Below are 14,729 nucleotides of genomic sequence, written 5' to 3'. Positions count from 1 at the left end.
ACTGTTATGAAAGTTCTAGGGCCCACAACAGATTTCTTAACCTGGGGACCTGGCAAAGGGACTGAGAACTCACAGAGAAGTTGACTTTGGAGGCCAGTGGGATTTGATTACAGAACTTACACAGGACTGGGGAAACAGACTCTTGGAGGGCACAAGCAAAACCTTGTATGCACCAGGATCCAGGAGAAAGGAGCAGTGACTCCACAAGAGACTGACCCAAACTTGCTTGTGAGTGTCCAGGAATCTCTGGCAGAGGCATGGGTCTGTGATGGCCTGTTGCAGGGTCGGGAGCACTGAGTGCAGCAGTGTGGGCATGAGACCTTTTGAAGTAAGTCACCATTATCTTCACTACCTCCACCATAGTTTGCTCTCAAGTCAAATACAGGGAGGGAACACAGCCCCACCCATCAACAGAAAATTGGATTAAAAGATTTACTGAGCATGGGCCTGCCCATCAGAACAAGACCCAGTTCCTATCCCCACAGTCAATCTCTCCCATCAGGAAGCTTCCATAGGCCTCTTATCTTTATCTCTGAGAGGGCAGAGAATGAAAACCACAATCACAGAAAACTAATCAAACTGATAACATGGACCATGGCCTTGTCTAACTCAATGAAACTATGAGCCATGCTGTGTAAGGCCACCCAAGATGGATGGGTCATGGTGAAGAGGTCTGACAAAACGTGGTCGACTGGAGAAGGGAATGGCAAATCACTTCCATATTCATGACTTGAGAACCATATGAACAGTATGAACATGCAAAAAGATATGACACTGAAAGATGAATTCCCCAGGTTAGTAGGCACCCAATATGCTACTGGAGAAGAGTGGAGAAATAATTCCAGAAAAAATGAAGAGATGGAGCCAAAGTGAAAACAATGCCCAGTTGTGGATGTGACAGATGGTGGAAGTAAAGTCTGATGCCTTAAAGAGCATTATTGCATAGGAACCTGGTTATTAGGTGTATGAATCCAGGTAAATTAGAAGTGGTCAAATAGGAGATGGCAAGAGTGAAGATCAATATTTTAGGAATCAGTGAACTAGAATGGACCAGCAGAGGTGAATTTAACTCAGATGACCATTATATCTACTACTGTAGGCAAGAATCCCTTAGAAGAAATGGAATAGCCATCATAGTCAACATAAGAGTCTGAAACACAGTTCTTGGGTGTGTTCTCAAAAATGGCAGAGTGATCTCTTACTGTTTCCAAAGCAAACCATTCAATATCACAGTAATCCATGTCTATGCCCCAACCACTAATGCTGAAGAAGCAGAAGTTAAACAGTTCTATGAAGACCTACAAGACCTTCTAGAACTAACACACACACACAAAAGATGCCCTTTTCATCATAGGGGACTGGAATGCAAAAGTAGGAAATCAAGAAACACCTGCAGTAACAGGCAAATTTAATATTGGAACACAGAATGAAGCAAGGCAGAGGCTAACAGAATTTTGCCAAGAGAATGCACAGGTCATAGCAAACACCATCTTCCAACAACACAAGAGAAGACTCTACACATGGACATCACTGATGGTCAATACTGAAATCAGTTGGATTATATTTTTTGCAGCCAAGATGGAGAAGCTGTATATAGTCAGCAAAAACAAGACTGGGGTCTGACTGTGGCTCAGATCATGGACTCCTCATTGCAAAATTTTGACTTAAATTGAAGAAAGTAAGGAAAACCACTAGACCATTTAGGTATGACCTAAATAAAATCCATTACGATTACACAGTGGAAGTGACAAATAGATTCAAGGGATTGGATTTGATAGAAGTATGGAAGAAGGTTTGTGACATTGTACAGGAGACAGTGATCAAGACCATCCCCAAGAAAAAGAAATGCAAAAAGACAAAATGGTTGTCTGAGGAGGCTTTACAAATAGCTGAGAAAAGAAGAGAAGTGAAAAGCAAAGGAGAAAAGGAAAGATATACCTATTTGAATGCAGAGTTCCAAAGAATAGCAAGGATATATAAGAAAGCCTTCCTCGGTGATCAATGCAAAGAAGTAGAGGAAAAGAGTAGAATGGGAAAGACTAGAGATCTCTTCCAGAAAATTAGAGATACCATGGGAACATTTCATGCAAATATGGGCTTAATAAAGGACAGAAATGGTATGGACCTAACAGAAGCAGAAGATATTAAGAAGAGGTGGCAAGAATACACAGGAGAACTGTATAAAAAAGATCTTCATGACCCAGATAGCCATAATGGTGTGATCACTCACCTAGAGCCAGACATCCTGGAATGAGAAGTCAAGTGGGCCTTAGGAAGCCTCACTATGAACAAAGCTGGTGGAGGTGATGGAATTCCCATTGTGCTGGGGTCCAGCCCCAGTGGATCCAGGGTAATTTGAAGGGGAGATGGAGTAGGCATCCCAGGAAAAAGCTATTTAATTACAGATATAAAGAGAGATTAGAAAAGGATAGTGTAGTAGGAAATATTAGTGGAGAAAAAGAGGCTGAATAACTTCGTTTATGTGGGATACCAATAAAGCTTCGAGATAAGAAGCTTGCACCACCTATGTAGGCCACAGGCGTCTTTCCATTCTCCCAAAGGAAAGGAGGCACTGAGGCCTCTCCGGTCCGATCTTAGAAGCCCAGGCAAAATTAGCAGGCTTGGTGAGTACCCACGTTCCAGATGGGAATTCAGCCAGAAGGGGAAAGAAAGAACAACATGGGGGAATCAGTCTTTCCAGAAACTGATCCGATTTCTTTATTATTTAGGTTTGCTTATATACCTTTTGTTACACATAGAGACAAATGGAAAATTTAAAGTCACGCGGGGGTCAGCAGTCCTGACCTTTATCAAAATCAGGTGCTTCATATAAATATATAAAAAAAGGTCTCAGGGGTTTTACATCATCTTATGGCCATGAGGCCTGCTAACATTTTATGATCCTTTCTTTCTGATAACCAAAAAACTTAGTTTTTCCAAGGGTTTTCTTTCTTAAACCAGGTGCCACCCTCTGAAGGCAGCAGATAAAGTTGCAGTCCTATAGAGTGAGGGTGTAGTGGGTTACAACTAAGAAAGGAATTTATTTAACCTAAGCTTAACATGATTAATCTTAAAGGTTAATACTTATTTCTCTTATATGCTAGTCATATTCATTATAAAGGCAGGGAATATGGAGATTTAGCAGCAAACATCAGCCCAACAAATGAAAACCCTTCACCAATGTTCCCCTTAAGATCTATTTAGTCTTAAGATAGTGATAAAGTTACCTTTTTACATAGCAAGGGCACAGTGATTTATAACAAAGTACAGTGATCTATAACAGAAGAGAAAATTCATTAACTCAAAAAGTCTAGTATTGCTAACATCAAAAACTACTATATTTCCTTTTCTATATTCCAAATACATTAATATATTCCCAGGTGCCTAAGGATATGGAGGCCTGGCAGCAATCATTGACTCAACAATGAGAAAAGCCCTATACTAATTAAGACTTTCAAAATACTCTAAACTCTCTGTGCTGTGTATGGTTGAGAGGTAGTAAACAATCATGTGTGTAGTGGCAAGAGTGTGGATAATCCTTTCACACAAACTAGTCTGCCAGCAGAGGGGTTTGACCTGAAACACCCTTGTCACGCCCAGGAATTTTTATTGACTGGAGCTGCAAGTTTACTCCTTCTCTGAGAGAACCGGTGGGGAAGAGACCCCCATAAAGTCAGAGGTGTAGGTGAGAGCATGAAACAGTAAAGTAGGTAGACTCTGGTTTTGAGGGTAGATGCTCGGGAACAGGGGGTTTCCTGAGGCGTGATCCCACCTTTGCATATGCTGAAGCCTCCTTCCTCATGACCTTTGCCATGGGCGGAGTTCCTCATGCTGGCTCCAGGCACCATCGAGCTATTTCGAATCCTGAAAGATGATGCTGTGAAAGTGCTGCACTCAATATGTCAACAAATTTTGAAAACTCAGTAGTGGCCACAGTACTGGAAAAGGTCAGTTTTCATTCCAATCCCAAAGAAGGGCAATGCCAAAGAATGCTCAAACTACTGCACAATTGCACTCATCTCACACACTAGTAAAGTAATTCTCAGATTCTCCAAGCCAGGCTTCCATGGTACATGAACCATGAACTTTCAGATGTTCAAGTTCATTTTAGAAAAGGCAGAGGAACCAGAGATCAAATTGCCTACATTTGCTGGGTCATAGAAAAAGCAAGGGAATTCTAGAAAAGCATCTACTTCTGCTTCATTGACTATGCTAAATCCTTTGACTGTGTAGATCACAACAAACCATGGAAAATTCTTCAAGACATGGGAATCCCAGATCACCTTACCTGCCTCCTGAGAACTCTGTATGCTGGTCAAGAAGCAACAGTTAGAACCGGACGTGGAAGAGACTGGTTCCAAATTGGGAAAGGAGTATGTCAAGGCTGTATATTTTCACCCTGCTATTTAATTTATATGCAGAGTACATCATGAGAAATGCTGGGCTGGAAGAAGCAAAAGCTGGAATCAAGATTACCGGGAGAAATATCAATAACTTTAGATATGCAAATGACACAACCCTAATGGCAGAAAAAGAAGAGGAACTAAAGAGCCTCTTGATGAAAGTGAAAAAGAAGAGTGAGAAGCCTTGGTTAAACCTCAGCATTCAAAAAACGAAGGTCATGGCATCCAGTCCCATCACTTCATGGCAAATAGAAGGGGAAACAATGGAAACAGTGACATACTTTCCTTTCTTGGGCTCCAAAGTCATGGCAGTTGGTGACTCCATCCATGAAATTAAAAGATGCTTGCTCGTTGGAAGAAAAGCTATGAGCAACCTAGATAGCATATTAAAAAGTAGAGCCATTACTTTGCAGACAAAGGTCTGTCTAGTCAAAGCTAGGATTTTTCTAGTAGTCATGTATGGATGTGAGAGTTGGACTGTAAAGAAAACTGAAAGCTGAAGAATTGATGCTTTTGAAGTGTTGTGTTGGACAAGACTGTTGAGAGTCCCTTGAACTGCAAGGTGATCAAACCAGCCAGTCCTAAAGGAAATCAGTCCTGAATATTCATTGGAAGGACTGATGCTGAAATTCCAATCCTTTGGCCACCTGATGTGAAGAACTGACTCATTGGAACAGATCCGGATTCTGGGAAAGATTGAAGGTGGGAGGAGAAGGGGATGACAGAGGATGAGATGGTTGGATGGCATCACTGACTCATGGACATGAGTTTGAGTAGCTCTGGCAGTTGCTGATGAACAGAGAAGCCTGGCGTGCTGCAGTCCATGGGGTCACAAAGAGTCAGACGCGACTGATCAAATGAACTGAACTGAACTGAACTGAACTGAATGGAGTCTGAAAGGACATCACTGATAGCTCAGTTGGTAGAATCCACCTGCAATGCAAGAGACCCCGGTTTGATTCCGAGGTTGGGAAGATCCACTGGAGAAGAGATAGGCTCCCTACTCCAGTATTCTTGGGTTTCCTTGGTGGCTCACCTGGTAAAGAATCTGCCTGCTATGCGGGAGACTGGGTTTGATCCCGAGGTTGGGAAGATCCCCTGGAGAAGGGAAAGGCTATCCACTCCAGTATTCTGGCCTGGTGAATTCCATGGACTCTATAGTCCCTGGGGTCCCAAAGAGTGGAATATGACTGAGCAACTTTCACTTTCATTATGGAGCTTAAAAGAAAGACATTTATTACCTCCTAGTTCTGGGAGTTCAAACTCAAGATGCTGGCAGAGCCGTGCTCTCTGAAGGCTCTCAAGGAGGCTGCTTCCTGGCCTCTTCTGGGCTTCTGGGGCTGCTGCAACCCTCAGATTCTAGATGTATCACTGCAACCTCTTTCCTCTTGCCTTTCACTATAAGCAGAAGGTGGAGCCAGGCTGCACCTTCCACACTTAGCTTGGAAATCACTTCAGCTAAATGGTCAGGTTCATCACTTACAAGTTCTACTTTCCACCCAACAGTAGAACAGGCAGTATCCCCAGGAAACAGCGAGCCACGTGTCTGACTTACTTCTTTCCTGAAGCGCCCTGTGGTCTCTCACAGCTCCCAGGAGAGATGGAGAGATGATCAGACACTGTGTCTGGCTTTCTGGGCAAGATTTAGGTCGTTTACTATAACCCCAAACAACAAGTGTAACTTTTGGACATTCTGATGTGACTGCAGGCACATGGAGGAAAAGCTTCCAACTTGACAAACCTAAACAAGATTTATGGGCAATATTTCTGTCTCTTTAAAAAAAAAAAAACTGTCTTCACCAACCACACCCAATTTGATTCCTGGCTGGGAGGTGTCAGAGGTGCAGCAGTTAAAGCAAAAGCAAGGGCTCATATAGCTCTCTGGAAGAAACCAGACAGCTCATCAAATCCTTCAGAAGCAGGTAAGCCTGACTGAGAAGAGGCCCAGTGCAACAGAGCTGTAGGGGCAGTAGGATACCTGGAGTTGGACAGGGAGTGGATTCTGGCCTGAGGTGGGACCAGGGGCTGTGCAAGCAACTCTGAAAAGAGGATAGTGGAGGGTAGGGAGGGGAGTAAAGATTTTGTTAACATAATATCCATGCATCTCATTTCAGCATGACAATCTTTTGCTGAATACTACACCTTCCATCCAGTTGTTGGGATAGACATTGAGTACACTTGATAATCCAGACATTTCTCTTAAGAAGAAATGAATTCCCATGACAGATCTTTAGAGTTGGAAGGCAACTCTAGAGGCCACCTATTCCTAATCTCTCTTTCTGAAAATTTAGTTTCTATTTTATATTGCACTATAGTTGATTGTAAATCAAATAATTTTTTGGTGGTAAATGGTATTTGAAGACTGAAATCTGGCACTAAGGGTGCTTATTGCTACTTGGCTCATTGATTTTATGATTTTTCAATGAAGCTCAAAACTATACAAACACACACAACCAAGAATAGGATTCCTGAAAATAATTTTTTGCAGGTCTTTCTGGGGGGAGAGTAGTGGGAGAAGTTAAATACATCCCACTGGGGATGGACAAAGAAATGACTGCTTTGTCAGGTCTCTTGGAACAATTTTTTGTGTGGTTTATTCACAACACAAAATACAATTAGGCTTGTTTGCTTCATTTGCTTTTGATTTTTACTAGTATTTTGAAACATAACTTTTATTGTATAATTGTTTAAACTATTTATATGGCTTTAAGATCAAATCTATGAAATGTAAGTATATCACAATAAGACTAGTTCCCAACGTCTGTCTCCATGCCCTCTTTCCTCTTTTTCCCAGTCCCGTCTAAGTAACTTATTATTTGTTTAGTTTTCAGGTTATTCTGCCATTGCTTCTACAGATGAATGAAAAACACATATATCACATTTATTCATGTAGGTCACATTCCTCCTTGTTAGAGAAATGCTAGTAAACTGTATGTTATGTTCTTCACTTTGCTCTTTTTGCTTAATGATGTATTCTACAGATGTCTCCATACTGGGGTATAGAGATATACTTCATTCCTTTTTACAGTTGGCTAGTACTTCACTGTGTGAATATACTTTAGTTAATTCAATCAGGTCGTCATTTGATAAGTTTTTGGTCTTTTGAGGTTTGAAACAGTGATGCATTTAACAGCCTTCTGCATAATTTCTTCTTCTTTTTTTTTGGGGGGGGGTGTCAGTGTTCCTTTGAGATAAATCCTAAAATTGTGATTGATAATCAAAGGGTAAATGCATATGTACCATTGCAAGTTCTTGCTAACTTCCTCTCTGGTTCTTTTAGACTATTTTTCTCTTCCCAGTAGTCATGCAGGAGAGGACCTGTCTTCCCTAAACCTTTTGTTTTTAAATAGTTATTCTATTTGCCTGAACTGGGTCTTAGTTGCAGCACGTGGGGTCTTTGTTGCTTCATGTGGAATCTTTCCTTGGGACACACGGACTCTCTGGTTGTGGTGGGATTAGTTGCTCCATGGCATGTGGGATCTTAGTTCCCCAACCAGGGGTAGAACCTGCATCCCCAGCATTGCAAGGCGGTTTCTTAACCACTGGGCCACCAGGGAGTCCCTCCCCTATAACTTTTACCAATAGAGTATGCCAACAAACTTGAATTTTGCCAAACCTACATGAGAAATAGTGTCATAGTATAACTTTAATTAATTACTTAATTTTATGGTTTTTATGTTTTGATATATTTTTCTATGAGTGAATGTTAATCTTTTCATATATTCAAAGGATATTTACATTTTTTCTTGAACTTGTTCATTCATATCTCTTACCCCATTTTTCTGTTATTGGTCTTTTGTTTCTCTACTTTTAGTTATTGTTTGTTTTCTAAAATATTTTTATTGAACTGTAGTCGATTTACTATAATTGCAGCAAAGTGATTTAGTTATATATATATGTATATATATATACATATACATTTCTGATTCTTTTCCATTATAGTTATTACAAGATTTTGAATATAGTACCTTTTTACTATACAGTAAATCCTTGTTGCTTATGTATTTTATATATAGTGGTGAGTGAAAGTCACTCAGTCGTGTCTGACTCTTTGTGACCCCACGGACTGTATAGTCCCTGGAATTCTCCAGGCCAGAATACTGGAGTGGGTAGCCTTTCCCTTCTCCAGGGGATCTTCGTAATCCAGGGATCGAAACCAGGTCTTCCACACTGTTGGCAGATTCTTTACCGGCTGAGCCACAAGGAATATATAGTGGTATGTATCCATAAATCCGATACTCCTAATTTATCCCTTTCCCCAGTACTCTTGCCTGGAGAATCCTATTGATGGAGGAGCCTGGTAGGCTGCAGTCCATGGGGTCGCTGAGTCGGACATGACTGAGCATCTTCACTTTCACTTTTCATTTTCATGCATTTAAGAAGGACATGGCAACCCACTCCAGTGTTCTTGCCTGGAGAACCCCAGGGATGGGGGAGTCTGGTGGGCTGCCATCTATGAGGTCGCACAAAGTCAGACACGACTGAAGCGACTTAGCAGCAGCAGCAGCAGCTGACTTTCCTATTTGGTAATCATAAGTTTGTTTTCTGTGTCAGTGAGTCTGTTTTGTAAATAAGGTTATTTATTTTTTTAGATTTCACATATAAATTGTACCATATAATATTTGTTTTTTTTCTGTCTGACTTACTTCACTCAATGTGAAAACATCTCATTTCATCCATGTTGCTGCAAATGGCATTATTTCATTCTCTTTTATGGCTGAGTAATATCCCGTTGTATATACAAATCACAGTTCTTTACACATTCATCTGTAGATGGACAATTAGGTTGTTTCCACATCTGGGCTATTATAAATAGTGCTATTATGAACACAGGGCTGCATGTATCTTTTCAAATTAGAGTTTTATCTGGATAATATGCCCAAGAGTTGGATTGCTGGATGATATGGCAACTTTATTTCTAGTTTCTTGAGGATCTTCCATATTGTTCTTCATAGAGACTATACCAATTTATGTATCCACCAACAAAGGAGGGTCCCCTTTTCTCCACACTCTCTCCAGCATTATTGGTAGACTTTTTGATGGTGGCAATTCTGAGTGCTGTGAAGTGATACATCAAGGTATTTTTGATTGCATTTCTTGAGTAGTTAGTGATGCTAAGCATCTTTTCATGTGCTTATTGATCATTTGTAGAGATATTATTTGTATAAAAGGGAACTGGCCCTTCTTTTATATAAGTAGGAAAATTTTTTTCCCTGGTTTGACATTTGTGTTTTAATTTGTATATGGTAGTATTATCCCCAAAATATCTGCTTGATTTTTATGGAATCAAATTTAGGAGTCTCTTTTCTTACTCTGGGCTTCCCTGTGGCTCAGCTGGTAAAGGATCCACCTCCAAGGCAGGAGACCTGGGTTCAATCCATGGTTTTGGGGAGATAACCTGGAGAAGGGAAAGACTACCCACGCCGGTATTCTGGCCTGGACAATTCCATGGATGGTATAGTCCATGGGATTGCAAAGAGTCGAACAGCACTAAGTGATTTTCACACAACCTTACTCTTTTCCAAATCTTATAAATATTTTACCTATATCTAAGTTACAAAGATTTACTCATGTTTCTTCTATTATTTATATGGATTAACTTTTTCTACATTTAAATTTCTAATCTATTTGGAAGTTGTACAGCAAGAAGAAATAGACAGTTTTATTTTTTCTATATGGTTATCTCAGTGTTCCATATTAGTCCATCTTTCTTTGCGTTGATGTGAGATGCTACCTTACTAAATATAAATGTTGCATAATGTAAATGATTTGAATATAAATGAATATTGTGTGATCATCTTGGCCTCTATTTGAATTTTCTGTTTTTATTTCACTGTTCTGTCTACCCATGCACCAATATCATACTGCTGTAATTATAGAAACTGTTATTTTCTACTCTCTGGCAAAGTTAGTCTTACCTCTTTTTTTTTTTTTTTTTTGGCTTGATTGCCTAGGCTAATTTTTTTCCTCCATCCAAATAAATTTTATAATCAACTGCTTTAGTTGCTGAGTTTTCCAGGTGGAGGAGACTCAGGTTTGATCCCTGGGTCTGTAAGATCATCTGGAGAAGGAAGTGAGAAACCACTCTAGTATTCTTGCCCGGGTAATTCCATGGACAGAGGTGCCAGGCAGGCTACAATAAATAGGGTCACAAAAGTGTTAGACACAACTTAGTGGTCAAACAACAATTTTAGTTGCATGAAGAAAAAAGTTATAACAAAAATTTTTAATTTTATATATACATACAATCATGTTAAAGAAGAATCAATTAATTTAAATTTGATGAACTGCTTTAAACATGAATCAGGATTGAATTTGTCCAAATGACTCTTCTGCTCCTAGTTACTTTTCTTCTTAATCTCTTGATGGGATGTAATGTAACAATTAAAATTCTCATGTTGAATCACCCTAGTATATCTGACAATCATACTCATGTGACACTGCTTTTCACATCTAATTATTTAGGACTTTATATCAATATTTACTGATGAGACATATCTATAGCTTTATTTATTGTGAAATCTTTGCTAGCTTTTGGAATCAACATTACACTTGCTTCATAGAAAAAAAAACTAAACATTTCCCTTCATTGCTATGTGATCAGGAATAGTCTGAATAGCACTGAGATTGTGAGATCTTTAAAGGTTTCAGTGAGTGCCCTATGAAATCATCAAGACCTGACACTTTTGTGGAGATACTCTAACTACTTGGTTATTTCTTCAATAACAACTGAACTGTTTAAATTTGCTGTCTCTACCAGGGTCAATATGCATAAGAGAATATTAGAAACTTTCAGGGAGGAAAATAAGAAAAAAAAAAAAAAAAAGACAGTTGGAAATGGTTCCTACTTACCTAAATTGACCCTTTTCCCCCGCTTTCCTTTTACTAAGGTGGTGCGGGTGCCTGCGCCCCAGAGTCTCTTGATATAAACATGGCTGCCATGCTAAACAACACTCTGAGGATTGTGCTGGTCGGGAAGACCGGAAGTGGGAAAAGTGCAACTGCAAACACCATCCTTGGGGAAAAAGTATTCGACTCTAGGATTGCTGCGGAAGCTGTTACCAAAACTTGTCAGAAAGCATTTCGGAAACAGAAGGGGAGAGAGCTTTTCGTTGTTGACACCCCAGGGCTCTTTGACACCAAGGAGACCCTGAATACCACCTGCAGGGAAATCAGCCGATGTATCCTCGTGTCCTGTCCTGGGCCTCATGCGATCGTCTTGGTCCTGAGACTGGGCCGCTACACACAGGAAGAGCAGCAAACCGTGGCATTGGTCAAGAATCTATTTGGGAAAACAGCCATGAAATATATGATCATCTTATTCACTTGCAGAGATGAACTGGGCGACCAGAGCCTGAGCGACTTTTTGAAGGATGCAGATGTAAACCTACGAAGCCTCCTCCAGGAATGTGGAGACCGCTGCTATGCCATCAGTAACAGCAGAAACACAGAGCAGGCTGAGAAGGAAGCTCAGGTGCAGGAGCTGGTGGAGCTGATAGACAAGATGGTGCAGAACAACCAGGGGAATTACTTTTCTGACCCCATTTACAAGGACATAGACCAAAAGCTGAGACAGCAGGTGGAACACTTGAAGAAAGTCTATGCTGATGAATTACAAAGCAAAATTAAACTAGTAGAAAAGGAATATGCACATAACCCAGAAGAAAAGGAGAAACAAATAAAGTTGCTAAAGCAGAAGCATGAGGAACGAATGAAAAACATAAGGGAAGATGCTGAGATGAATGTATTCAAAGCTGCATTCAACATGATTAAAAATATGCTTTTAAAAATATGGTCCAAGTTGTGGTAGTATAAACTTTATCTTTACTCCTCATTTTAATATAACTTGTTAATACAGTAGTTTATAGTTTCCAAAGATTGTTAAAACCATATTTTCTGACTTTTTACAATCTGACTTCCTCTTATAATTTCTCTCCCTTGAGCTATGGGTCTATGTCCCTTACCTTGGAATTGGAGGGACTTTGTGACTGCTTTGATAAATAGTGGGTGGTTGAAGCAACACCATGTGACTTCTAAGAAGGGAAAATGCCTCCATGCTCTACGATGGTTACCCTTGGAATTTGCCCACCCTGTTGAGAGGAAGCCTGGGTAGAAGACCAATTTGCGCCCATAATGGGAGCCTGAAGTCACTGATCCTCTCCCCTGTCTGATATTTCATCTGCATCCAGAATCAGCTTGCCAGCCTTGCAAGTGAGGCAACACAGATTGGATTCTCCAGCTGCCAACTGATGAAACTGCAAAGAGCAAAGATGAGCCATCCCCATGAGGTCCTGCCCAAATTGCAGATTCATGAGAAAAATAAATGATTGCTGTTGTTTTAAACCACTATGTTTTGGGATGGTTTGTTATGCAGTGAGGGCTGCATGCTCACATGCTAAGTTGCTTCAGTCCTGTCTGACTCTGTGCAACTCTGTGGACTGTAGCCCACCAGGCTCTTCTGTCCGTGGAATTCTCCAGGCAAGAGTATTGGAGTGGGTTACCATGCCATTCTTCAGGGGGTCTTCCTGACCCAGGGATCAAACCCACATCACTTATATCTCATATATTGGTAGGGGGGTTCTTTACCACTAGCATCATCTAGGAAATCCATGCAGTGAGAGTTAACCAGAATTAAATATCTTCTCAGCTCATTCCCAGCACTCCTGGCTCCTACCTGTCCTTCCACACAATGCCAACAAATTTAAGAGTTTATGAAATTGACATAACCAGGTAATGATCCATTTTGTAGAGTTCAAAGAACATGTGACAGCCACGTGGTCCCCTGAGTGAAGTGTCAAGTTCCCTATAGCCTCTCCCTGTATTTGGTCACTCTCAGTGTCTTCCGGCAGTTGTTAAAAAACGCTCATTATTTTGAATTTTCTACAGAGTATATAAAAGTTATTACAGGAGAATTCAGAGCTGTACTGTAGTCCACTAGGCTTCTCTGTCCATAGGATTCTCCAGGAAAGAATATTGGAATGGGTTGCCATGCTGTCCTCCAGGGGATCTCCCTGACCCAGGGGTCAAACCCACATCACTTAAATCTTCTATATTGGTGGTGGTGGTGGAGGGGGGGCGGGGTTCTTTACCACTGGCATCAACTGGGAAATCCATGTAGTGAGAAATAACCAGAATTAAATATATTCCTTATTCCCCAGAACTTAAGAATTGAACTTAAGAGTTTATCAAATTGGCATAACCAGGTAATGATCCATTTTGTAGAGTTCAAAGATTCAATTTGGGAAAATTCAAATAAGAAACTTTGCCCATGTTAAGTGTAGGCCCCACTGATGTATAACTGGTGTGTTATTTCAATCCACACCTAGGAGAAGTTTGTTTGTGAAACATGGGCTTCTCTGGCACCATTATTCTGTGGTTCATGGAGATGTGGAAGTTGGCAAATTCTCTTGTTGTTTTTTTTCTCTCCTCTTTCTGCTATTAAATAGATCTCATTTTTTCCCGTTAATGCCATTTAAGTATAGTACAGATTAACATGACTATTCTTCTATATAAAAATATTTTATATGTCATTTTATTTAAATTAATTCTGATAATAACCCTGTAGAAAAGATGACAGTGAGTCTCAGGAATATAAGTAATTTGACTACAGCCATCTGAATGCTTGCCTAGTGATCAATAGAGCTGACTTTTAACTCAGATCTGTTTGCTTTTAAAGTTAAAGGTCTTTCAAAGGCACCAGTTTGATCTTTTTAGACAGCTTTATTTTTTAATTGGAAGAAATTGCTTTCTAGTATTATGTTGGTTCCTGCCATATATCAACATGAATCAGTGATAGGTACACATACGTCCCCTCCCTCTTGAACACCCCTTCCACCCCTGTTGGTTGTCACAGAGCACAACCTAGGGATTTGAGGTCTCTGCATCAAACAGCACATTTGCTAATGGAACATTAATCGACAGGAGCTCTCCCAAAGCCTCCATATCAACACTAAGACCCAGGCCCACCCGAAGACCCCAAAACTCCAGTCCTGGACACTTCACACCAAACCATTTGCAAAACAGAAACACAACCCTGATCATTAGCAGAGGACTGCCCAAAGCCATATCAAGCCCGTAGACACCCAAACACACACTGCTAGACACAGCACTGCCCTTCAGAGAGACAAAGTCCAGTTCTGTCCACCAGAGCAGAGGCACAGGTCCTCCCAACTACGAAACTTTCACAAGACATGGGTCCAACCCCACCAGTGGGCTCTCTCCCTTTTTAAATTACTGTCCTAATTCCAAGTGTTCCTAACTGTGATATAAAAATGTCTTCTCTGTCAAATAGTTTTCATTTGCCATTGCACATCTACACTTGACTCC

At 40.5% G+C, this 14,729-nt stretch overlaps 1 protein-coding gene across 1 annotated transcript; it reads left to right on the top strand.

Annotated features, from left to right (window-relative positions):
- Window positions 11,093–12,745, top strand: LOC102179465 (GTPase IMAP family member 7). The gene has a single exon (XM_013976805.2). The coding sequence runs from the start codon at window positions 11,335–11,337 to the stop codon at window positions 12,211–12,213; it is 879 nt and encodes a 292-aa protein (XP_013832259.2). The 5' UTR covers window positions 11,093–11,334; the 3' UTR covers window positions 12,214–12,745.

This window comes from Capra hircus, chromosome 4 (assembly GCF_001704415.2).
Source record: "Capra hircus breed San Clemente chromosome 4, ASM170441v1, whole genome shotgun sequence".
Classification (NCBI taxonomy): domain Eukaryota; kingdom Metazoa; phylum Chordata; class Mammalia; order Artiodactyla; family Bovidae; genus Capra; species Capra hircus.
This window is presented reverse-complemented; position numbering and strand designations above follow the sequence as displayed.